We start from the raw sequence: 22,570 nt of genomic DNA on the forward strand, positions 1-22,570 counted from the left end.
AAAGTTTAAAAGTGCACATCAGTTGCCATGAAACAGTGTACAGTGAAAAGTAAGCCAGCAGGGGCTGGCCAGTGGTGCACCTGGAACCGTGAGCAAGGTCCTGGGTTCAAGCCCCTGTTCCTACCTGCAGGGTAGAAACTTCATGAGTGGTGAAGCAAGTACTGCTGCTGTCTCTCTGTCTCTCTCCTACTCTATCTCCCATTCCCGTCTCAGTTTCTCTCTGTCCTATCAATAAAAGGGAAAGAAGGGAGTCGGGTGGTAGCGCAGTGGGTTAAGCACAAGGACCGGAGTAAGGATCCCAGTTCGAGCCCCCGGCTCCCCACCTGCAGGGGAGTCGCTTCCCAGGCGGTGAAGCAGGTCTGCAGGTGTCTGTCTTTCTCTCCTCCTCTCTGTCTTCCCCTCCTCTCTCCATGTCTCTCTGTCCTATCCAACAAGGACAACATCAACAACAATAATAATAACTACAACAATAAAATAACAAGAGCAACAAAATGGAATAAATAAATATATATTTTTAAAGTTTTTTTTAAAAAAGTAAAAGAAAAATAATGGACACCAGGAGCAGTGCATTCATCATGCAGGCACTGAGCCCCAGTGATATGTCTAGTGGCAGAAAAAAGACAAAACAAGAGGAGTCCAGGCGATGGCGCAGCGGGTTAAGTGCAGGTGGCGCAAAGCACAAGGACTGGCATAAGGAGTCCGTGGTTTGAGACCCCAGCCCCCTACCTGCAGGGGGGGGGTCACTTCACAGGCAGTGAAGCAGGTCTGCAGGTGTCTGTCTTTCTCTCCCCCTCTCTGTCTTCCCCTCCTCTCTCCATTTCTCTCTGTCCTATCCAACAATGATGACATCAAAACTGTTGTTTTCGCCGGGCTATGTTGTTTTCGCCGGGCTGGCTTCACGGGCGGGTAACAGACGACCAGGGACTCATGGCTGAGCTGTAGGCAGTATCTCTTTATTCATGCAGGACACGCAGCACAATCTAAGCCGAGCTAAGCTAAACTCAAAGTACAGTACCGTAAAACTCACAATGCTGTCTTTATATATACTTACGAAGTAGGGTGGAAACAGGATGTGACATAGAGAGGGTGGAGAGAAAAGTGACTGGTGAAAATCAGAGTGTGACAAAGAGGGGGGGCAGAGCAGGCGAGAATCCTATCACTGAACCACCAATGCCCTGGAGGGAGGGTGGAACTTGTTAACAGCAGTTATGTAAATAGAATGAAGTGGTTATGTAAATAGAACAGTGTTAAGCAGGGGGGATTTAAACCAAATGAAACAGAAGGGGTCTCATGCATACCAACACAAAACTACAAGAATAAAACAACAAGGGCAACAAAAGGGAATAAATAAATTTTTTAATAAAAAAAGAAACAAAACAAGGGGAAAGAAAAGAAGAGACAAGAAAAGGAAAGGAAAGAAAAGGTGAAAAAAGAAGAAAGAAAAGGAAGAGCAAAGTAAACCATTCTCCCTCTGATGTGCGATTTCTGGTTCCTCGAGCCCAGAAACTTCTGAGAGCTGTGTTGTGCGTACACCAGTCAACATTCACACACCTCCGTAACCCAGTGGGCAGCTCTGTACAGCGGGGAGAGGTTTGCATTGTGGTGGTCAGTCAGAGCGAGCTTCACACCAAAGCTGAAAATGTTCTCTCCAATGCTGAGGTGTAGGAAATTTCTATTTTTTATTCAAGAAACAGTCCCCCCGACCTCTGAAAAGTGTGTGCCACGGTGCACCCGCCAACATCGTGTGGACAAAGCCTTGCGATCATGCACTGTCACCCTTGTTGTCAAGGTGGCTATCTAAGTGCGACTTTGGTTAAGTTTTGCTTAATTGTGGGTGATACCATCATATCTCCTTTTTTTTCCCCCCTCACTACTCCTGTCATCAAAGGTCTGTGTCCCCACCCCCACCTCCATAGAAAACCGCTCTACTTCTCCACAGTCTTAGATAGAGGTGGGCTTCCCCCCCCACACACATTTGTATGTTCACTTGTCTGTATTCCGAACATGAGTGAAGCCATTCTGCAGTGTCTTTCTCCTCCTGACTTGCTTCACCAAGCATCATCTTCCCCAGTCCCATCCACTTTATCCCAAAGGACTCAGTATCATCTATTTTTGTTTCCTTTTTTAATCTATAAAATGGAAATATTGACAAGACCATAGCATAAGAAGGGTACAGTTCCCACCACCAGAGTTCCGTGTCCCATCCCCTCCACTGAAAGCTTCCCTATTCTTTATCCCTCTGGGAGTATGGACAAAAATTATCTGTGGGATGCAGAAGGTGGGAGTTCTGGCTTCTGTAATTGCTTCCTTGCTGAATGTGGATGTTGGCAGGTGGATCTACACCCCCAACCTGTCTCTCTCTGTGGCGGGGTGGGATCTGGGAAGGTGGGGTACCCGGGTACATTGGTGAGGCCGTCTGCCCAGGGAAGTCAGGTTGGCATCATGGTAGCATCTGGAACTTGGTGGCAGAGTAATGAAGCTGGAGGGTTGACATTCCATGCATGATGTCTCTGGACATAGTCTGAAGTGAAGCATGCTGAGGTGGTACTCCTTGCGTTGATTAGGTTGGGATCAGCGGATGGAATATCATTTTGGTATGAATTGAGAGAAGCAGGCAGGAAAGTGAGCCCCACCCCTGAGGTTCCAGGACTGGGAGAAATATGGGGTTTATAGAGAATGAGGAAGATGCCTGTTATCTTAGGGCTTAAGAAGGCAATAGACAGTTATTGTTTAACCAAATTATTTGGAAATTTGGTTGACTTTGAAAATGCCATTGTTAGGATTTGCTGTATCATATAAGACCTCACCATAATTTATGTCTTTTAATGCTACTTACATATGGTGGTATCTTATAAAATGACACAACCAGTTGCTTCTGTTCTCCCTGGTCTAAGATTATAGGTGATTTAATATTTCAAAGAAATAGTCATTGTTAGAAATGTATTAACAATTTGAGCTCACTGTTAAAATTTAATCAGATTACCAATCTGAAGTCTTAGTATCATCTATTTGATAGTGATTGGCCTATTAAGGTTGGCAGTTGGTATGACTCTAGGAATATGTCCGTTCCTTCTGAGTTGTTGAATTTATTTACATATAGATGTCCACAAGAGTCTTGCATGATCTTCTATACTTGAGTCTTGCATGATCTTCTATACTTGAGTCTTGCATGATCTTCTATACTTGAGTCTTGCATGATCTTCTATACTTGAGTCTTGCATGATCTTCTATACTTGAGTCTTGCATGATCTTCTATACTTCTGCCTCACCTGCTGTAATATCTCCTCTTTCATCTGAGTGACTTTACCAAAGCTTTCTCTCTCTTTTTCTCTTAATGAGTGTAGCTTATGGTTCATCTATTCAATTCATCCTTTCAATGAACCAGCTCTTGGTTTCATTAATCTCCCCAATGGCCTTCTGCTTTTCAACTTCATTGATTTCTGCCCTGATCTAACTCGATGTCTCCTACTGACGGTTGGTCTCCTTGTCGCTCCGTTTCTAGGTGGTCGCTTGCTTTTCTTTAGGTTGGATAGTCAGTCCCTGTACCCCATCCCCACCCTCAAAATGTAAGGCAAAGTGTGCCGAGTTTTACCACCCACATGCTATGCTGAATATGTGTCAGACGTCTACCGTGCTCGCTCTATTGCCTATGGCATGCACTTGTGTATAACTGAAATACATTCCATCTACAGCAACCTGTACTAGACGTGCGTGGTTTTTGCACGGTCATGAATGGTCACAAAGCAAACAACCGAGCAGCCAAAATCCTGGCCAAGAAACAGGGCTCCTCCTTCCCCTGCAGCTAAGCACCATCTCCACAACGTGATGCCTGGGGTTTCGGCACTGGGATAGGCGAGCCTGAGTAATACAGTTTGTTTTGTCTGTCTTTGGAATTGTCCATGGGTGGAATTACAGCATACGTATTTTTGTGGTAGGACTTTTTTTTTTAATTGTATTAGTGATTAATAATGGTTTGGAAAATGATAAGATCCTAGTGTCCTAGTTTCAAACTATGATAGTTTTTCTTTTTTTTTCTACCAGGGTTATCACTCAGGCTCTGCACAGATCCTGGCAGACTTCTCCTTTATAAAGAAGGAGCCAAGCTGTAGATTTGAGTCTAGATTCACACCCAAGTCTGTCTGATGCCAACGTCCAGGCCCACCGCCCGCTCCAGGAGACGAGGCCGCCTCATGCAGGCCGCCAGTGTCCAGGGTGGCCCAAGCTGAGTGCCGGACACGTCCTAGACCACAGACCACCAGGCCTGAAGGAGTGAGGGGTGGAGTGCAATGGCTTAGGGGGGTTCCGACAGGAAGCAGCATCTGACTGGGCTCTGGATTCAGCCACGCTTCCCTCCTGTGGCTTCTTCTCCCAGCCTGGAAGGGAGGAGGCTCTGTTTGCCCCCCACCCTGGGCCTGACGGAGACCTTAGATGGAGCCCAGAGGCCTGTGCTGAGCCCCGGGGCCCACCGAGACTTCCTCTCTGCCTTCCCCTCGCAGATATTGCTCTGGATTGTGACCTGAACTGTGAGGGCAGGCAGGACAGGAGCTTTGTAAACAAGGTAGGGAATCTCGACCTGCCCCCGAGTGCAGTGTGAGTGTGGGGGTAGCTCTCGGCTCGGTGAAGAGGGGTGAGGTCTGAAGCCAGAGAGGTAGCTTGGGCAGAGCACATGCTTCGGATGTATGAAATCTTGGGTTTGCATACACACACCCTCCCAGCTGAGGACAAAAAGGAGGGGTGAGGCCTTTGGAGCTACCCCCACCCCTACCTCCCAGATGATGCTAAGATCAGGGGGGCAGTTGGGAGCCAGGCAGGGTCCAGGGTCTCTTCCATCAAGATCATCACCAAGAATTATCAAGCTTACAGCTACTCATCCTCAGTGACTTTTAGGGGAAGAGAACTGGATTCTCCTTCTTCTCCTTCTCCTCCTCCTCCTCCTCCTCCTCCTTCTTCTTCTCCTTCTTCTTCTTTTTTTCTAGACAAGGAGTTGGCAAACTTTTTTCTATGGATAGCTAATAGTTGTTAACATTTTTTTTTTTTAGATGGAGACAGAAAGAAATTGAGATAGGAGAGGGTGATAGGGAAGGAAAGAGAGAGACGCCTGCAGCCTTGTTTTGCTACCCATGAAGCTTTCTCCCTGCATGTGGGAATCAGACATCTGAACACAGGTCCTTGTGTGTGTGTGTGTGTGTGTGTGTGTGTGTGTGTGTGTGTGCGCACTACAAAACGTGCCAACACTCAGCCCTCCAGATAGCAACTAGTTTAGATTTTGTGAGCCACCATGTCTCTGTTATAACTTCCCAGTTGTGCCACGGGAAGGTGTAGTCAATACAGAAACAAATGGACTTGACCCTGCTCCAATAAAACTTTATTGATGAGAGCAGTCAGTGGGCTGGATCAGGCTCCCGGGCCATCGAGTTCCAAGCCCTGACTTGGGTGAAAAGGGGACTTGAATGAGTATGAGACTGTTGGAGAACTCTGGGCAGAATTGTGGGGACATCTCATGAGCAGGCTCTGTGAACAAGGAAGATTTCCTTCTGAGTTCACGTGAACTTGGCTTTGGAGCCAGACAAGAGGGCTGGAAGGTGACTTAGTAGGTAAAGCACAGAACTCACGAGCTAGAGGCCCTGGAGCAGCTGTCCAGCACTGCAGGACTGATGGTGCCCTAGTCTCTCTCTCATAGAAAAATATAACATAACATTTTCATATTATTTTTAATTGTATTTATTCACTCATTCATTTATTTATTTTGGATAGAGATAGAGAGAAATTGGGAGGGAGAGAGAGAGACAGAGACCTGTAGTCCTACTTACTGCTCATGAAACTTTCTCCCTGCAAGTGGGGCCCAGGGTCTTGAACCTTGGCCCTTGCATGTGGTGACATATACGTTTAATGAGGTATATCACCACCAGGCCCCCTCACATAAAACTTCTTTCTTTCTTTCTTTCTTTCTTTCTTTCTTTCTTTCTTTCTTTCTTTCTTTCTGTCTGTCTGTCTGTCTGTCTTTCTTTCTTTCTTTCTCTTTCTTTCTTTCTTCCTAGCTTTATTTTTTAATTTTTTAAAAGAAATTTTTTTAACCTTTTGTTTAGTATTAGATAGAGACAGAGAGAAATTGAGAGGGGAGAAGGAGCTAGGGAGAGAGATAGAGAGACACCTACAGCCCTGCTTCACCACTTGTGAAGTTTTCCCCCTGCAGGTGGGGACTGGGAATTGAATCGGAATTGAACCCAGGCCCTTGTGCACTGCAATGTGTGTGCTTAACCAGGTGCGCCACTGTCCGGCCCCTCATGAGATACATTTAAAATCAGGGGAGAGAGAGAGGACATTCCAGGCAGCAGGAACTCTGGGGGCCACATTGAGAGGTAGGCCTGGAGCTTGCTGTGGGCTCACCTGATGAGGACAACACCTTGAGGACGTCGGCTGCAGACACCTGTGTCGAGCGGCCATAGGCGCTCCAGATGTGTTGCCGATGGCTAAGTAGGGGGTCTTCCAGTGAGCCTGGGTAGGGTGAAGGAGGAGGCTGGCTGAGCCCCCTCACCAGCTGTGCTTTGCAGGAACAGTGGGTCTGGGGGCCCAGCGGGTATGGAGCCATCCTGCTGGTCAACTGTGACAGGGACAGTGTGAACTCTACCGGCCAGGACAACTGTGACCAGCACGTGCAATGCCTGCAAGGTGAGGTGGGCAAGGTCCCTGCTCAGACACCCCATAGAGATCCCTGTGCCCTGGGGTAGGGGGCGGGCAGCCTGGAAGGCAGAGCTCAGGGCCCAGCCTCCCAGCTCCCAGACACCTGGACTGTCCCCTCAAAGCTGCCTTGGGCCAGTGGCTGCTCTTCCTCACTGCCCCGCTGCCAGTGGGCACTCTGGTTTGAGTACCTGCTGTGCTCTGGGCCAATCCAAACCCTCGCTTAGTCACCCAGGTGGGCGGGTGGCATCGGCCCAACTCCCGACCATCCCAACTTCAGAGGCCCTCAAGTCCTCCCCCCACCGGAAGCTAGGCCTCCTCCCCAGACACCCCTGGCTTGCACTTCAGGGATGCCGCCCTCTCCCCCATTCCGCCAAGTCCACCCCAGACCTCACAGCCCTGGAAGAGCAGCAGGCAGGGCGCTAGCGTGGGATACGACTTCCTAGGGAGGTGCTCCTAGCTACTCCAAGAGGAGGCCTCATCCCTCAGTGCAGGGGCTTAGGGATGGTGGGCCTTCCCGGTCTCGACAGGACACGACATTGGGCCTGGAAGCCCTTGTGTGCCAGCCGGCACCTGATGTGTGTACCAGGCTCTGGGCCGGCCTCGCCCCTCCTGCCTCTCTGGATAGGGCAGGGGAGACACAGAGGCTCTAGAAGGCTGACTTTCTCCTGGTGACTTCATACTGGGTGCTTCCCAGGGTTGCCAGGGGCTGAACGGAGCAGGGGGGTGGATGCCCCATGAGGAGAGGGGTGGGGGCAGGATGCACCTCTTGAGCCACCGCCTCCTCTCTGCTCCCTGCAGACCTGGAGGACATGTCTGTCATGGTCCTGCGGACCCAGGGCCCAGCTGCCCTCTTTGACGACCATAGACTTGTCCTCCACACCTCCAGCTACGATGCCGAGCGTGTCCGGGTCTTCCATGCCTGCGGTGAGTGTGTGACCAGCCCTGGCAGCTGCCCGAGGGGCTGCGGAGATCTGACAGTTGTCTCAGAAAGGAATGCCCTCCCCATGCCCGGTCAGCATATGGCAGGCAGACACTGACCCCTTGCTTCCTTGTCTTCCCTTTCCTTTCCCTCCTTCCTTCCTTCCCTCCCTTTCTTGCTTCTCTCCCTCTCTCTCATTTGATAAGACAGAGAGAAATTGAGAGAGGAGAGGGGATAAAGAGGGAAAGAGACAGAGAGATCCCTGCAGACCTGCCTCACTGCTCCAGCATCATTCCACCCTGCAGGTGGGGACCAGGGGTTTGAACCTGGGTCCATGTGCATAACACTTGCACTTAACCAGGTACACCAGTGCTTAGCCCTCCTACCAGTGGTATTTTACTGTTCATGTTATTTCTTTATTTTGACAGAACAGAGAGAAGTTGAGAGGGGAGGGAGGAAAAGAAAGAGAGAGAGGCCTGAAGCCCTGCTTCACCATTTGTGAAGCTTCCCTGCTGCAGAGGAGCACTGAGAGCTTGGACCCAAGTCCTTGAGTGTGGTAGTGTGTGCACCACCACCTGGCCCAGGGGCATTTTACTCCTCTGTCAGTGGCCAGTGTGCAGCTGGCCTGCAGGTGGGGAGGGGAGGGGCTGTCAAGTCCTCCCAGCAGCCCTCTGGCTCCCCCAGCCCCCCAGGGAGTCACGGCCACACCTCCCCACCTCTGTCAGGTCCCGAGGACTCCTGTGAGGCGTACAGGCATGTGCTAGGCCAGGACAAGCTGTCCTACGAGGTGCCCCACTTCCATGGGGACGAGGAACGCTTCTTCGTGGAGGGTCTGTCTTTCCCTGACGCTGGCTTCCCAGGCCTCATCTCCTTCCACATCACCCTGCTGGATGACTCCAATGAGGTAATCAGCAGAGGGCATCACGCCTGAGAGAGACGGGCACCGCCGGCATGGCAGACCCAGGCCCCTGAGGCTCCCCACTGAAGCCAGAGTGACTCCCCCCAGCCATGACCTTCATGTGAGCGCTCTGTCTCCTCTGCTCCCCGCTGCAGGATTTCTCCCAGTCCCCCATCTTTACCGACACCGTGGTGTTCCGAGTGGCACCCTGGATCATGACACCCAGCACCCAGCCGCCCCTGGAGGTGTACGTGTGCCGGTGAGTCTGGGGAGCCCCGGGCGGTCCCACCATGCTTCCTGCCCACTGCCGGCACATATGTGGGTTGATTTCCAGCAAGGAAGGCAAACGACCGGTTCTCCCTCACTTGCTCAAGAGACGATCGATGTGATACAGACAAGAGACACCGGGGAAAATTGGGACACTCTCATTTAATTGCAGATGAAGATGGGTTTAAATAGAGATTCAGGCAAAGAACATTTTTCAAATATGTCAGAAATTACAGTTTTCTTAAAGGTCAGCTTGCCCCTATCGTAGAGGGCTGGTATGACAGGAATTGGTGAGATACATAAAGGTCAAGATAATTAGTCTTCATGATGCAAGCAACTTAATTATCCAAAGGTATTTGAGAGAAACATAGGGCTTAAACCAGCATGGTGAGATAGAGAGAAGATAAACAGAGCATGATAGAATGTCAAAGGCTATAAGGAAATAAAATATGGAGTTTCACTGACTGATGTCAGAGAGGTGTGTGATGGAGTATGCTTTCTCTAGTGATCAAAAGTGAGGTGATTGTGTGAACTCTGGGTGACTATGTGAACTTTGAATGAACCTTAATGCAGGCAGCCATGTGGCCTGCAGTTAATGGGGAGAGGCAGTGAGGTTTCTGTGGGCTTGAGAGTCTGAAAGGGAAGAACTGAGTCTGAGAGACTGTTTTTCCCCTTTGCTCATCTCGGTGAGAGAGACTAACAAGGGGTGTCTTTCCCAGACCTCCATCCAAGGATGGGGGGAGTTTTCCCTAAGCTCTGTCAAGCTTACACAGAGTCCCACAGCCCACCTCCGTCCTCAGACTTCCTCCCCTGTTTTTCCTGCAGGGTGAGGAACAACCTGGGATTTGTGGACGAGGTGGCCGAGCTGGCCAGGAAGGCGGGCTGCAAGCTGACCATCTGCCCGCAGGTGGAGAACCGCAATGACCGCTGGATCCAGGTACCCTACAGGCACTTGTGGAATGGAGGGAAGATTCTGCCCTGCAGGGAGAGGCTGCCTGGCCCCTGGGGCAAGGGTGAGGGTGGGTGGGCTGCTGCCTTCCTCCCAGGGTGCTGCTATTAACTATTTGTGTTATTTATTGATTTATTTTGATGGGACAGAGAGAAATTGAGAGGAGAGAGAGAGAGAGAGAGAGAGAGAGAGAGAGAGAGAGAGGCCTATCCTTGCTTATTCTCCATCAAGAGCTCTCCCTGCTTTTCCAGAGCTGTCTGGAAATGTGAATGCACCCTGGTGCTGGGTTTGAAGCGCGTTCTGTCAGGAATGGGGCTGGGAGTGTGGGGCATAGGCTTCCTGCCCTTCACAGTCTAGACTAGGGAAGGGGGCCCTTGGGGAACATTTGACGCTGTCTAGAGACTTTGAGTCGTCACATCTGGAGGAAGCAGACCCCTGGACTCTATGTGGTGGTGTCCAGGGATGCTATCCAACATCCTTCTGGACTTGGGAAATACTCTCCCCCCTACAAAAAAGAGGGGGGATGGTCTGGCCTCAGATATTGGTGGTGAAGAATCTGAGAACCCCTGACCTGCTGAATGATTAAGACACCCCTGCACCCATTCTAAGGAGGAGCGGAGTGCTGACACAGAGCCACTAGGGCTTGGAGAAGGTGGTATTCCCCATCTGGGCTCAGTAACAATTATGAGGAACTGTTCACACCCATCCAAAAAGATCTGTGTATACATATGTTCTTAGCAGCACAATTTGTAATAGCCAAAACCTGCAAGCAACCCAGGTGTCCAACAACAGATGAGTGGCTGAGCAAGTTGGGGTCTAGATACACAGTGGAATACTACTCAGCTATTAAAAATGATGACTTCACCTTCTTCACCTTATCTTGGATGGAGCTTGAAGGAATTATGTGAAGTGAGATAAGTCAGAAAGAAAAGGATGAATATGGAGTGATCCCACTCATAGAAGTTTAAAAATAGGAACAGAAGGGAAAACACACAGCAGAACTTGGACTGGAGTTGGTGTGTTGCAGCAAAGTCAAGGACTCTGGGGTGGGAGGAGGGTTCGGGTCCTGGAACATGATGGCGGAGGAGGACCTGGGTGGGGGACTAGAGTGTTAGGTGGAAAACTGAGAAATATGACCCATGGACCAACTGCTGGATTTGACTGTTGATTGTAAACCATTAATCCCCTCAATGAAGAAGAAAATTAAAATGAGATTTAAAAAAATATGAACAAGGGTGTCTGGGATGGGCCAGGTGTGTCAGATGGTCATGTCATTGCTGGCAGGGCTGAGGTGGGTGTGGACAATGGTTTACCAAACAGTGGCTGACACATGGTACAATTTTCATCTCTCTCTCTTTAAAACATTTTTTTAACTTTATGTATCTGATTTGATAGAACAGAGAAATTGAGAGAGGGAGATAGAATGGGAGAGAGAGACAGAGAGAAACTTGCCACCCTGCTTTACCACCTGTGAAGCTTTCCCCCCTGCAGGTGGGGACTGGGGACTTAAATCTGGATCCTTGTGCATGGTAATACATGCACTTGACCAGAAATTTCTCAACTCTCTGTGATAGTTTTAGGCAAAACACTCTCACCTCCAACTTAGACCGATTCCCACCATCATTCCCCCAGCCCTTCCTCCCCTCCAAACCTCCCCAGAGTCCTTTTCTTTGGTGTAATACCACCAAACCCAGACCAAGTTTTACTTTGTGTTTCTCCTTTGTGTCCCTGTTTCTTTTTTTTTATTAGTGATTTAATCATGATAAACAAGATGTTAAGATCACAGGGGTATAATTCCACACAGTTCCCACCACCAGAGTTCCATGTCCCACCTGCAGGGGGTTCGATTCACAAGCAATGAAGCAGGTCTGCAGGTGTCTATCTTTCTCTCTCCCTCTCTATCTCCCCCTCCTCTCTCAATTTCCCTCTGTCCTATCCACTAAAATGGGGGAAAGTAGCCACAGGAGCAGTGGATTTGGAGTGCCGGCACCGAGCCCCAGTGATAACCCTGGAGGGGAAAAAAAAAAAAAAGCGCAAAGGATGGAACCAGACACCTGATTGTGAGTGTCTCACTGAGTAGAGCTGAGACCTTAGTAACAAGGCTGCAGCCCGAGGAACGTGGCATTGGGAGACGTTGTCATTGTAGGGGTGTCGGAGCGTGTCACCACATAAATGGAGACAACAGCCTACTTCCTATCTGTGCTGTGTAGTGTAGCTGACCTCACCCGCCTTCTTGTGTGGTCTGTTGACAGTGGGCCCCTCTGCATTTCATTGGGTTTGGATCCCTCTTGCCTTTGACCACACAAGGGATCGGGATGAGGCAGAGCGGAACCCAGTGGCCGACTTCCGTTCAGGCTACCCTCAGTCCCTCCGTGTCTGCTCTGCCCTTGGGCCAACACAAAGTCACCCAAGTTCACGCCCACCTCCTAGTTCACACACTGTCCTCCTGTGTGTCCTAGGCAGGTGAACCAGGTCCCTTCTTCTCATGACCTCTGCCTTCCTCATCTTCCCCAAAGGACAAAGCAGGCCAGGGCAGAGAACCCCATGAGTAGTCTCCCTCGCCCCTAAAGTGCTCGAGCAAACAGGGGAGACTGCTGAGTGTCCTGGCCATGTCTGCCCCTTGTTCACAGGATGAAATGGAGCTGGGGTATGTGCAGGCACCACACAAGACCTTCCCGGTGGTCTTTGACTCGCCCAGGAATGGGGACCTGCAGGACTTCCCTTACAAGAGACTCCTGGTGAGTGAGCGGCCACTGCCTTACCCGAGACGCCAGAGAGCCTGACATGAGACGGAGGACCATTGCCCCAGGGGCCCACGGGAAACCTTCAGGCCAACTTTTTTTTTTATTAGTGATTTAATACTGATTTACAAAAATTGCAAGATAACATGGAGCCCTGCAAATTGCCTCTTAAACTTTTCCTAGTGAGCACCTCCGACCTCACCATCACCCCTGCCCAGCTAGCCTGACTCAGTTTCCCCTTCCAGGGTCCAGACTTTGGCTATGTGACCCGGGAGCCACGAGACCGCTCTGTGAGTGGCCTGGACTCCTTTGGGAACCTGGAGGTCAGCCCCCCGGTGGTGGCCAATGGGAAGGAGTACCCCTTGGGGAGGATCCTCATTGGGGGCAACCTGCCTGGGTAAGAGAAGGGTGAGGAGTGGTGCATCCTGGGAGAGGGGGGGCAGGGGGTGGCGGGGGGCTGGGGAGAGAGGGGACAGTCATTCTTCAAATGAGACGGTAGTCCTGGACTTGGTGGTGGTGGGCAGGCTATGGATAGGCACTGCTGGTGCCAGGCTAGCTTCGCGGGCAGGAGAGACGACCAGAGACTCATGACTGAGCTGGGAAGCAGTATCTCTTTATTCATGTGGAACGCAGCACAAGCTAAGCTATCTCTAATCACAATCCTGTCCTTATATATATACTGGCCAAGTAGGGTGGAAACAGGATGTGACGTAGAGAGGGTGGAGCGAAAAAAAGACTGGTGGAGATCAGGGTGTGCTATGAGAGGGGGTGGAGCAAAAAGACATCCTGAACCAGTGAGGATTAAACCAGTGCCCTGCAGGCAGGGCGGTGCTTAGTTAACAGTGGTTATGTAAATAGATACAGTGTTAAGCAGGGGGGATTAAACCAATGAAACAGAAGGGGTCTTAGAAGCAGAATTAGAAGCAGACCAACATGCTGGCACTTGCCTGGGATAGCTCAAATGGCCAGATGAGAGACTGTTCAGTTCAGGCCTTCCGGCTTCCAAGTAGACCCAAAGAAGGTGAGTGCCTGGACAGATCAGGCAGAAGGGAAGGCAGTCACAGGGGATCTTCTGACTCAGCAAACTAGTCCATGCTATCAATGGTTATTATCGGGGTGGGGGGAGCTTCAAGTCTCAACAGCCTTGGGGACCAATTGCATTTCAGGCAAAGATGGTTCACACCATGATATAAATAACTAATATCAGGGGCTGGGCGGTGGTGCTCCTGGTTGAGCACACATGTTAAAATGTGCAAGGACCTGGGTTCAAGCCCCCAGTCCCCACCTGCGAGGGGAAAGCTTCACAAGTGGTGAATCAGGGCTGCAGGTATCTCTGTCTATCTCCCCCATCCCTTTCAATTTCTGGCTGTCTCTACCCAATAAATAAATAAAGATGAGTAAAAAAAAATAATAATAACATGACATGCAGGGTGACAGGAAGAGAGGGGGAGACTGTCTTTCCAGTGTGACGTAGGCAGGGGTACTGATGGGAGATGAGAGAGTCATACAGTGGTGGACATTTGCTGTGGAATGAGACCAAGACGCAGAACCCAGCAAACTCAACAAGGCCTTTAGGACCATCCTGCAAATAACAGGTGAACCCAGAAGCTTTAGGGTGACGCACCAGGCAGAACACCTGTATTCACATGTGCAAGGACCTGGGTTCAAGGCCCCAGCCATCATCTGTGGGAGGAAGCTTCATGAGTGGTGAAGAAGGTCTGCAGGTGTCTCTCTTCCTCTCTCCCTCTCTGTCTCCCCCTCCCCTCTCAATTTGTCTCTGTCTTAGCCAATAAAAACGAAAGGGAAAAACAATTAAAGAAGCTTTGGTAAGAATGAACAGCCCTCTAACACATGATCTCACGGCAAAAAGGGAGTCAGGGTCCTGCCATCAGACGCTTGTGCAGCAGGCAAGAGGGTGAATGAAGGGACAGCGCCGAGGCTGTGGTGGCCCGCAGGGGACACCTTCTCCACCTGTCTCCCTGGCAGCGTGCGGTGACATGAGGCTGCGGCAAGAGAGGGAGGAAATGAGCCCAAGGAGATGCCTCCCAGCCACAGCCGTGAGCTTGGCGATGAGACCCACCCGCCCTCCCGCGGGAGAATGTGAGGGCAGAGTCAGCACATATTTCTGAGGATTCACAGCCTGGATGATGCGGCCTGGGTGGGCCACTTACCCGGTGTAATTCACCTGTCCTGCATCAGACTCATGACCGACACACCTTGAATGAGATGTGTGTGTGTGTGTGTGTGTGTGTGTGTGTGTGTGTGTGTGCACGCGCGTGCGCACGAGCTCGTGTCTTCATCTTCCTGCATTTACATAAAGTATGTGACTTGTGCAGATATTATCAAAAGTCTTATCATTCTGTTTTTTTTTTTACTCCCCTTTGTTGCCCTTGTTGTTTTATTGTTGTTATTGATGTCGTCGTTGTTGGATAGGACAGAGAGAAATGGAGAGAGGAGGGGAAGACAGAGAGGCAGAGAGAAAGACAGACACCTGCAGACCTGCTTCACCGCCTGTGAAGTGACTCCTCTGCAGGTGGGGAGCCGGGGGCTCGAACCAGGATCCTTATGCCGGTCCTTGCATTTTGTACCACATGCGCTTAACCCGCTGCGCTACCGCCCAACTCCTCATTCTCTGATTTTTTAAAATAATACCCAAACTGTTTATTTATTTGATAGAACAGAGAGCAATAGGGTGGAGTGAGGGGGTCAGCAGATAGAGAGGGAGAGAGATCCCCTGCTTGGGAAAGTAATGCTGCAGGTGTTTTTCTCTCTCCTCTATGTTCCCCCTTCCTTTTCAATTTCTCTCTGTTGTATCAGATAAAAAGAAAAGAAAAAACGTCAAAGAGAGACGGAGAGACACTCACAGCAGTGTTTCCAGGGCTTCGCCACTTGTGAGGCTTCCTGCTTGCAGGTGGGGACGGTGTGGGGGGAAGGCTTGAGGCACGGTCTCTGCACACGGCAGCACGTGTGCAGTCAACTGGGGGCGCCACCCTCCGGCCCGCTGTCACTCCACTCTTGGGGTTTTTCTCTTCTTGTCAAGCTTCAGATAAGCGACTCTTTCCTAACCCCTTGGGCCCCAGGTCGAGTGGCCGGAGGGTCACGCAGGTGGTGAGGAACTTCCTGCATGCGCAGAGGGTCCAGCCCCCCGTGGAGCTCTTTGTGGACTGGCTGTCCGTGGGCCACGTGGATGAGTTTCTGAGCTTTGTGCCTGCACCTGATGGGCAGGTAAGGACTTGGGTGAAATGTCAGTCCCTGGCAACGTCTGGGGGGAGGGGGTGGGGGGCTCCTGGGGCCGCTCAGCTGAGTCCGTTCTCCCTGCAGGGTTTCCGGCTGCTCCTGGCCAGCCCCAGTGCCTGCTTCAAGCTCTTCCAGGAGAAGCAGAAGTGGGGCCACGGCAGGGCCCTCCTGTTCCAGGGGCTTGTTGGTGGGTAGCAGTGTTGCGTTTCTCCTCTGAGCTTTCTTGGCCCCCCCCCCAGCCCCCACCTCCCACCGGGGAGAGGCTTCACAAGCAGTCAAGCAGGGCTACAGGCGTCTCTGCCTCTCTTCCTCTCCCTCTCTGTGTCACCTTCCTCCACAATTTCTTCTGGTCTCTAAAACCTAAAGTAAATACGTTAATTAAATAAACATAAATATTTTAAAAAGCAGTAGCTAAGCCTAGCTCCTACTTCACTGGAGGAAGCTATGGCTCCCTCCTCCTCCCCTCTCTCTCTCTCTCTCTCTCTCTCTCTCTCTCTCTTCCTTCTCTCCCTCTCCCTTTCTTTCTATAAAAGCCAATCCAGAAAGATGAAACCCAGACGCCGGCAGTAGCGTACCTGGTTAAGCATGCATAGTACTAAGCATAAGGACCCCTGCAAAGATCCAGGTTCAAGCCTCAGGCTCCCCACCTGCAGGGGAGTCGTTTCACAAGCAGTGAAGCAGGTCTGCAGGTGTTTGTCTTTCTCTCTTCCTCTCTATCTCCCCCTCCTCTCTCCATTTCTCTCTGTCCTAGCCAATAAGATGGAATAAATGGCCACCAGGAGCAGTGGATTCATAGTGCCAGTACCAAGTCCCGTTAACAGCCCTGGAGACAAAAAAAAAAAAAAGTGAAACCTTGAAAACAATAACAACAACAACAACTCAACCCAGTGACTGTGAGGATTGGAAGCTTCTGCCTGTAGCTTCCCCGTCTAATCCCACCCCAACCCCCACGGCCTCCGACCAGCCCCTCCATCAAGCTGGCGAGAAGGCTGGGTCTCAGGGAGTCCATTGCCCTGTTTTGACTTGGAGAGGACAGTTTCAGTGCTGCCCATCCAGACTGGGCCTGTAGTCTGGGGATGACCCCAGCCCCCCACTAGCAAAGAGGGGAGCCACTGCTTGGTGTCCTGTATTGGGAGGGGGCCAAAGACACTCCCTTTGCCAAGGACTGCACTGGGCTGGAGCACCCCCCCCACCCCTCCGTGGCAGAGCGGACCCCTTCTGGGTGCCAGGCAGCTGCTGACCCACAGCCCAGACCACAGCGGTGAACTTGGCCTCTGCCTGGCAGCTTCCCAGACCAGGTGTCCCCCCCACCCCCTTCCCTCCCCCTCTGGTGATGCCCTTGTCCCCTCCCTTCATGTCTTCACAGGTGACGTGCGGGTCAGCACTGTCTCCATCAACCAGGTGCTAGCCAATAAAAGTCTCATCAGCTACAACAAGTTTGTGCAGGTACAGGGGCTGTGGGTCTAGCTGGGGGGCTGGCTGGGGGCGTAGTGGGGGGCTAGAAACCTGAGATTCACAGGTGATGAAAACCCAGGCTGGAGCAGACCCAGGCAGAGGGACACTAGACCCCGATCCGGACTGAGAAGGAATAAACGTACCAGGCATTCCCGATGGAACGGGCAGCATAGTGTAGGCGGTGGTGAACTGGAGGGTGGTGAACTGCAGTGGGCAGGGGTGGGCGCCATGAGGCTTTGCGGTATAGGACTTCAGTCATGGCTCTGAGCGAGATCTCGGTCCCTGAGGGTGTGAGCAGAGAAGGGACCTGCTAAAACTTGTGGTTTTGAAATGACGCCTCTGCTACCTTGCTGATAGTTTGTGGTGGGCTGTGCCGGAAGGCCTCGGCAGGAAACAGGTAGCTACAGAAAGTCAAGGCAGCACGGGAAGGCGGAGAGGAAGCCACCATGTCCTCAGCCTGGGGAGGGGGGGAGCTGTCACTGCTGCCCGGCCCCCGGAGTATTTAGGGGAGGGGCTGTTAGTGGGGCCCTAACTGCTCCCTGTGAAGAGATGGGAGGGAGGCAGGACCTGCGACCTGCAGTTTGCTCGTTGTCCGTATGGCTGTGACGGTGCTGAGACGGTGGGCACCCCAGCGTTGACCAGGGAGACGGGACTGGAGGCGACTCTGCTGAGTGAGCTAAGTACAGGGGTGAGTGACTACCAGGTGGTCACGCTCAGATGTGGAATCTAGAGCACTCTTCTTCTTCTAGCGTTTGCCCTTCTTCCGTAGCCAGTCAACAGGTCAGGTTGAAAGCTGTCAGGAGCTGCTTGTTGCTGGCTTTGAAAGTGACTGGGATCCATGTGGATTCAGTCGGCTAGGAAGGATCGTCAGTTTCCCCAATGAATGGGGACTCGCGGGATGCACCACGAGAAGGTCGATCCAATGCATCCCATCTAGAGCACTAAACAACAACAACAAATTTTTAAAAGAAGTAATTACTTTTAAAAAAAAAAAAAGTAACAGGGAACAGGTGGTGGTGCACCTGGTTAAGCGCACATGTTACAATGTGCAAGGACCAAGGTTCAAGCCCCCGGTCCCCACCTGCAAGGGGGAAAGCCGTGCGAGTGGTGAAGCAGGGCTGCAGGTGTATCTCTCTTCCTCTCCATCACCCCCTTTCCTTTTTGATTTCTGGTTGTCTCTATCCAAGGATAATTTTTAAAAAATGTAACCAAACTGATTCTTAGATTCTGAAGACTAGGGCAGTCATCAGAAGGGATGGAATAGGGGAGGAGAGATGGAGGGTTTCATTTGGTGTGATGACAAACTTTAGCAGTAGATGTTGTGAGTACACACACACACACACACACTCACTCACACACTCACACTCACACACACACACACACACACTCACTCACACACTCACACTCACACACACACACACACACACACACACTCACTCACACACTCACACTCACACACACACACACACACAAACACACACACGCACACTCACACACACACTGTCACACACACACTCACACACACACTCACACACACTCTCACACAAACACACACACTCACACACACACACTGTCACACACACACACACTGTCACATACTCACACACACACTCACACACACACACTGTCACACACACACACACACTCACACACACACACTCACACACACACACTCACACACACACACTCACACACACTGTCACACACACACACTGTCACACACACACTCACACACACACTCACACACACACACACACACACTCACACACACACTCACACACACACTCACACACACACACTCACAGTCACACACACTCACACACGCACACACACTCACACACACACACTGTCACACACACACTCTCACACACACACTCACACACATACTCACACACACACACTCACACACACACACACTCACACACACATTCACACACACTCTCACACACTCACACACACACACTCACACACACACACTCACACACACACTCACACACACTCACACACACTCACACACACACACACTCTCATACACTCACACACACACTCACACACACACTCACACACACACACACACACACACTCTCATACACTCACACACACTCACACACACACTCTCACACACTCTCACACACACACACATACTCTCACACACACACACACACACTCTCACATACACACACTCTCACACACACTCACACATAGTCTCTCACATACTCACACACTCACACACACTCACATACACTCACACACACACTCTCACACACTCACACACATACACACACAGTCACATTTTCACACACATACACACACTCACACACACGCTCACACAACGCTCTCACATACACTCACACACATGCTCACACACACTCACACACAGACAAACTCACATACACACAAGCTCACACACACATGCACACACACATTCACACTCACACATACAACACACATTCACACTCACACATACAACACACATTCACACTCACATGCGCACACACACACGCTCATATATATCTGAAATCGACCTTGTCAGTACACACATTGGCTAATCACCTACCCAGAAACCACCAGACTTGGGATAAGTCCTGATTCCCAGGAACCAATGATCCTCTCCCCTGCCCACCCCCCGCCCTGTAGGTAACCAGGTTCTTGTAAGCAGCAGATGCCAACATGTGCTGTGCCTGTGTGAGCGAGAGGAGATGGAGAGCTGAGGCCGAATCAGGCAGAGGGCAGGAAGGGCGGGGCATGGATGCCACACCACACCATCCTACGCCAGCCACACGGTCTAACATAGGCTCAGTGGAGCTGGAGCAGGGTACCCCAGGGCAAAGTCAGCCTTTTTTTTTTTTTTTTTTTTTTTTTTTTTGCTTACAGGGTTATCACTGAAGTTCAGTGCCAGCACTATGAATCCACTGCTCCTGGAGGCCATTTTTTCCCCATTTTATTGGCTAGGACAGAGAGAAATTGAGATAGGGAGAGAGAAAGATAGATACCTGCAGACCTGTTCCACCACCTGTGAAGCGTCCCTGCTGAAGGCAGGAGTGAGGACTCGAACCAGGATCCTTGAGCAGGTCTTTGTGCTTATCACTATGTGCTTAACCGGGTGCACCACCGCCCAGCCCCCTGGCAAAGTCAGTCTTTATAGGAGTCTTTTGTTTCCCAGAAAGGAGTCTGTCTTGGGATTCTGGGTGTACGCAGTCATGGGTAGTTAGAGGTGATGGAAGGTATGGCCTTGGAAGGACTTGATAGCCAGAGCCAGGCAGCCAGGTCGATTCCTCTTCACTAACTGGGGAAACTGTTAGTTTTTTTTTGTTGTTATTGATATTGTTTTATTCTTGGATAGAGACAGAGAGAAATTGAGAGGAGAGGGGAAGATAGAGAGGGAGAGGGACAGAGAGACACCTACAGCCCTGCTTCACCACTCATGAAGCTTTCCCTCTGCAGGTGGGGACCAGGGGCTTGAACTCTGTAATGCGCTCAGTCAGACACACCACTGCCTGGCCCCCCCAGTTGGAGATCTGTGAGGATCTTCTTTACCACGTCGCGGGCCAGGAACAAAAGCCAAGAGACGTGCGGTCCTTCTAGTCAGGAGACATGGGGCTCCATCAGGGGTTGGGGGCGGGCGGTGATGGAAAGGGGAAAGCTTGGGGACATATTTAGAGGGAGAGCAGGGAAAAGAAGGTTGGAAGTGGTTGATTTCTAGGGGGTGCTTTAAACTGGGAAGCTGAGGAGAAGCCCAAAGGGTTCAGAATCTAGGGCAAGGCAGGAGGAGGAGGGCGGGACATTCTAGGACACTCTGGTCGCAACCCAGCTGCGGGGATGAGGCTGTGAGGGCTGGGGCACATGGCAGGCGTGCGTGTGAGCAAGCAGGTGTGTAGTCCATGTGGAGGCTTGATCCACGGCACTGGGACCCCCCCCCCTTCAGCAGATGTGGCCCCAGTGGGTCTCCCTCTCCCCTCCTCCCCAGAGCTGCATCGACTGGAACCGGGAGGTGCTGAAGCGGGAGCTGGGGCTGACGGAGCGAGACATCGTGGACATCCCCCAGCTCTTCAAGACACAGAGGAGAAAGGCAGCAGCCTTCTTCCCTGACCTGGTGAGGCCACAGCCTTCCTGCCAGCCGCAGCCCCACCCACAAGGGGCTTGAGCCGGTCTTCCATGCCCGGCACTGGGTGGCTGGTGGGCTTCTGGGGGAGAACCATAGCCTGCGGTGCCCAGCAGACGGGCTTCCAGTTGGCTGAGCATCATGGTCACTGTGGGGTAGCGTTGGCTCCGTGTGCAGGGGCCATCAGAAAGGGTCTGCCTCCTTCTGGAAAACCAGGAGGAGGTATTTGCGGGTATTTGTGGGTGAAGAAAGGCCCAGGTGAGGCCCTGAGTGGAAGCAAGTGCTGTCAGCGGGGAGGCCAGACACCGCGTCTGCCCTCTCTGCTGGCTCTTAGCAGCTTCCTCACCCTCCTTAGCTGTGGGGTACCCTGTGGTGGGTACGGATATGGTCAATAGTCATCTCTGCTCCCAAGGAGTTTTCTTATTAATTACTTAGTTGATTAATTTTATTGGCGGGGGATTGATGGTTTACAGTCAACAGTAAAATACAGTCCTGTGTCCATGGGTGACATATCTCAGTTTCCCACATATCACTCTGACCCCCACTAGGTCCTCCTCCGCCATCATGTTCCACGACCTGAACCCTCCCCCACCCCAGAGTCCTTGACTTTGGTGCAATACACCAACTCCAGTCCCAGTTCTGCTTAGTGTTTCCCCTTCTGTTCTTAATTTCTCAACTTCTGTCTATGAGTGGGATCATCCCATCTTCATCCTTCTCTTTCTGGCTGATCTCACTTCACAGGATTCCTTTAAGCTCCATCCACGATGGGCTGAAAATGGTGAAATCACCATTTTAAATAGCTGAGTCATATTCCATTGTGTTATCTAGACCCCAACTTGCTCAGCTACTCATCGGACACCTGGGTTGCTTCCAGGTTTTGGCTGTTAGAAATCATGCTGCTAGGGTTAAGCGCACATGGCACAAAGTGCAAGCACTGGCATAAGGATCCTGGTTCAAGCCCCCGGCTCCCCACCTGCAGGGAAGTCACTTCACAGATGGTGAAGCAGGTCTGCAGGTGTCTATATTTCTCTCCCCCTCTCTGTCTTCCCCATCTCTCTCCATTTCTCTCTGTCCTATACAACAGTGACGACAACAAGAATAACTATAACAATAAAACAAGGGCAACAGAAGGGAATAAATAAAAAAAACTTAGTATTTAAAAAAAGAAGAAATTATGCTGCTATGAATATAGGTGCATGCACATCTTTTTGGATGGGTGTATTTTGTATGCAAAGAGTTTTCAGTCCAACCTGGTGAGAGAGGAACTTACTTCACCTCCTAGAGGATGTGTGCCAATAGTCGGTTCTGTGTAATAAAGTGA

At 51.1% G+C, this 22,570-nt stretch overlaps 2 protein-coding genes across 4 annotated transcripts in view; one reads left to right on the forward strand and one right to left on the reverse strand.

The window, feature by feature from the left end:
- ATP13A2 (ATPase cation transporting 13A2) overlaps nucleotides 1–7,639 on the reverse strand; it is a 387,527-nt gene extending 379,888 nt beyond the window's left edge. Inside the window, exon 1 of the mRNA XM_060200857.1 lies at nucleotides 7,619–7,639. The gene's annotated coding sequence lies outside the window, so the exon portion shown is untranslated. The remainder of the gene's footprint in view (nucleotides 1–7,618) is intronic.
- Nucleotides 1–22,570, forward strand: part of PADI3 (peptidyl arginine deiminase 3) — a 41,514-nt gene that overhangs the window by 17,025 nt on the left and 1,919 nt on the right. For 2 of the 3 annotated variants that reach the window (XM_060200885.1, XM_060200886.1), the window contains 13 exons: nucleotides 4,497–4,558; nucleotides 6,552–6,669; nucleotides 7,480–7,605; nucleotides 8,326–8,504; nucleotides 8,654–8,757; nucleotides 9,591–9,702; nucleotides 12,345–12,452; nucleotides 12,701–12,852; nucleotides 15,536–15,680; nucleotides 15,777–15,879; nucleotides 17,059–17,138; nucleotides 20,592–20,717; nucleotides 21,115–21,240. In XM_060200885.1, coding sequence (XP_060056868.1) covers nucleotides 4,497–4,558; nucleotides 6,552–6,669; nucleotides 7,480–7,605; nucleotides 8,326–8,504; nucleotides 8,654–8,757; nucleotides 9,591–9,702; nucleotides 12,345–12,452; nucleotides 12,701–12,852; nucleotides 15,536–15,680; nucleotides 15,777–15,879; nucleotides 17,059–17,138; nucleotides 20,592–20,717; nucleotides 21,115–21,240 — 1,541 coding nt within the window. The remainder of the gene's footprint in view (nucleotides 1–4,496; nucleotides 4,559–6,551; nucleotides 6,670–7,479; nucleotides 7,606–8,325; nucleotides 8,505–8,653; nucleotides 8,758–9,590; nucleotides 9,703–12,344; nucleotides 12,453–12,700; nucleotides 12,853–15,535; nucleotides 15,681–15,776; nucleotides 15,880–17,058; nucleotides 17,139–20,591; nucleotides 20,718–21,114; nucleotides 21,241–22,570) is intronic. The other variant, XM_007523720.3, reaches the window with a different exon arrangement.

Source organism: Erinaceus europaeus, chromosome 11, assembly GCF_950295315.1.
Source record: "Erinaceus europaeus chromosome 11, mEriEur2.1, whole genome shotgun sequence".
Taxonomy (NCBI): domain Eukaryota; kingdom Metazoa; phylum Chordata; class Mammalia; order Eulipotyphla; family Erinaceidae; genus Erinaceus; species Erinaceus europaeus.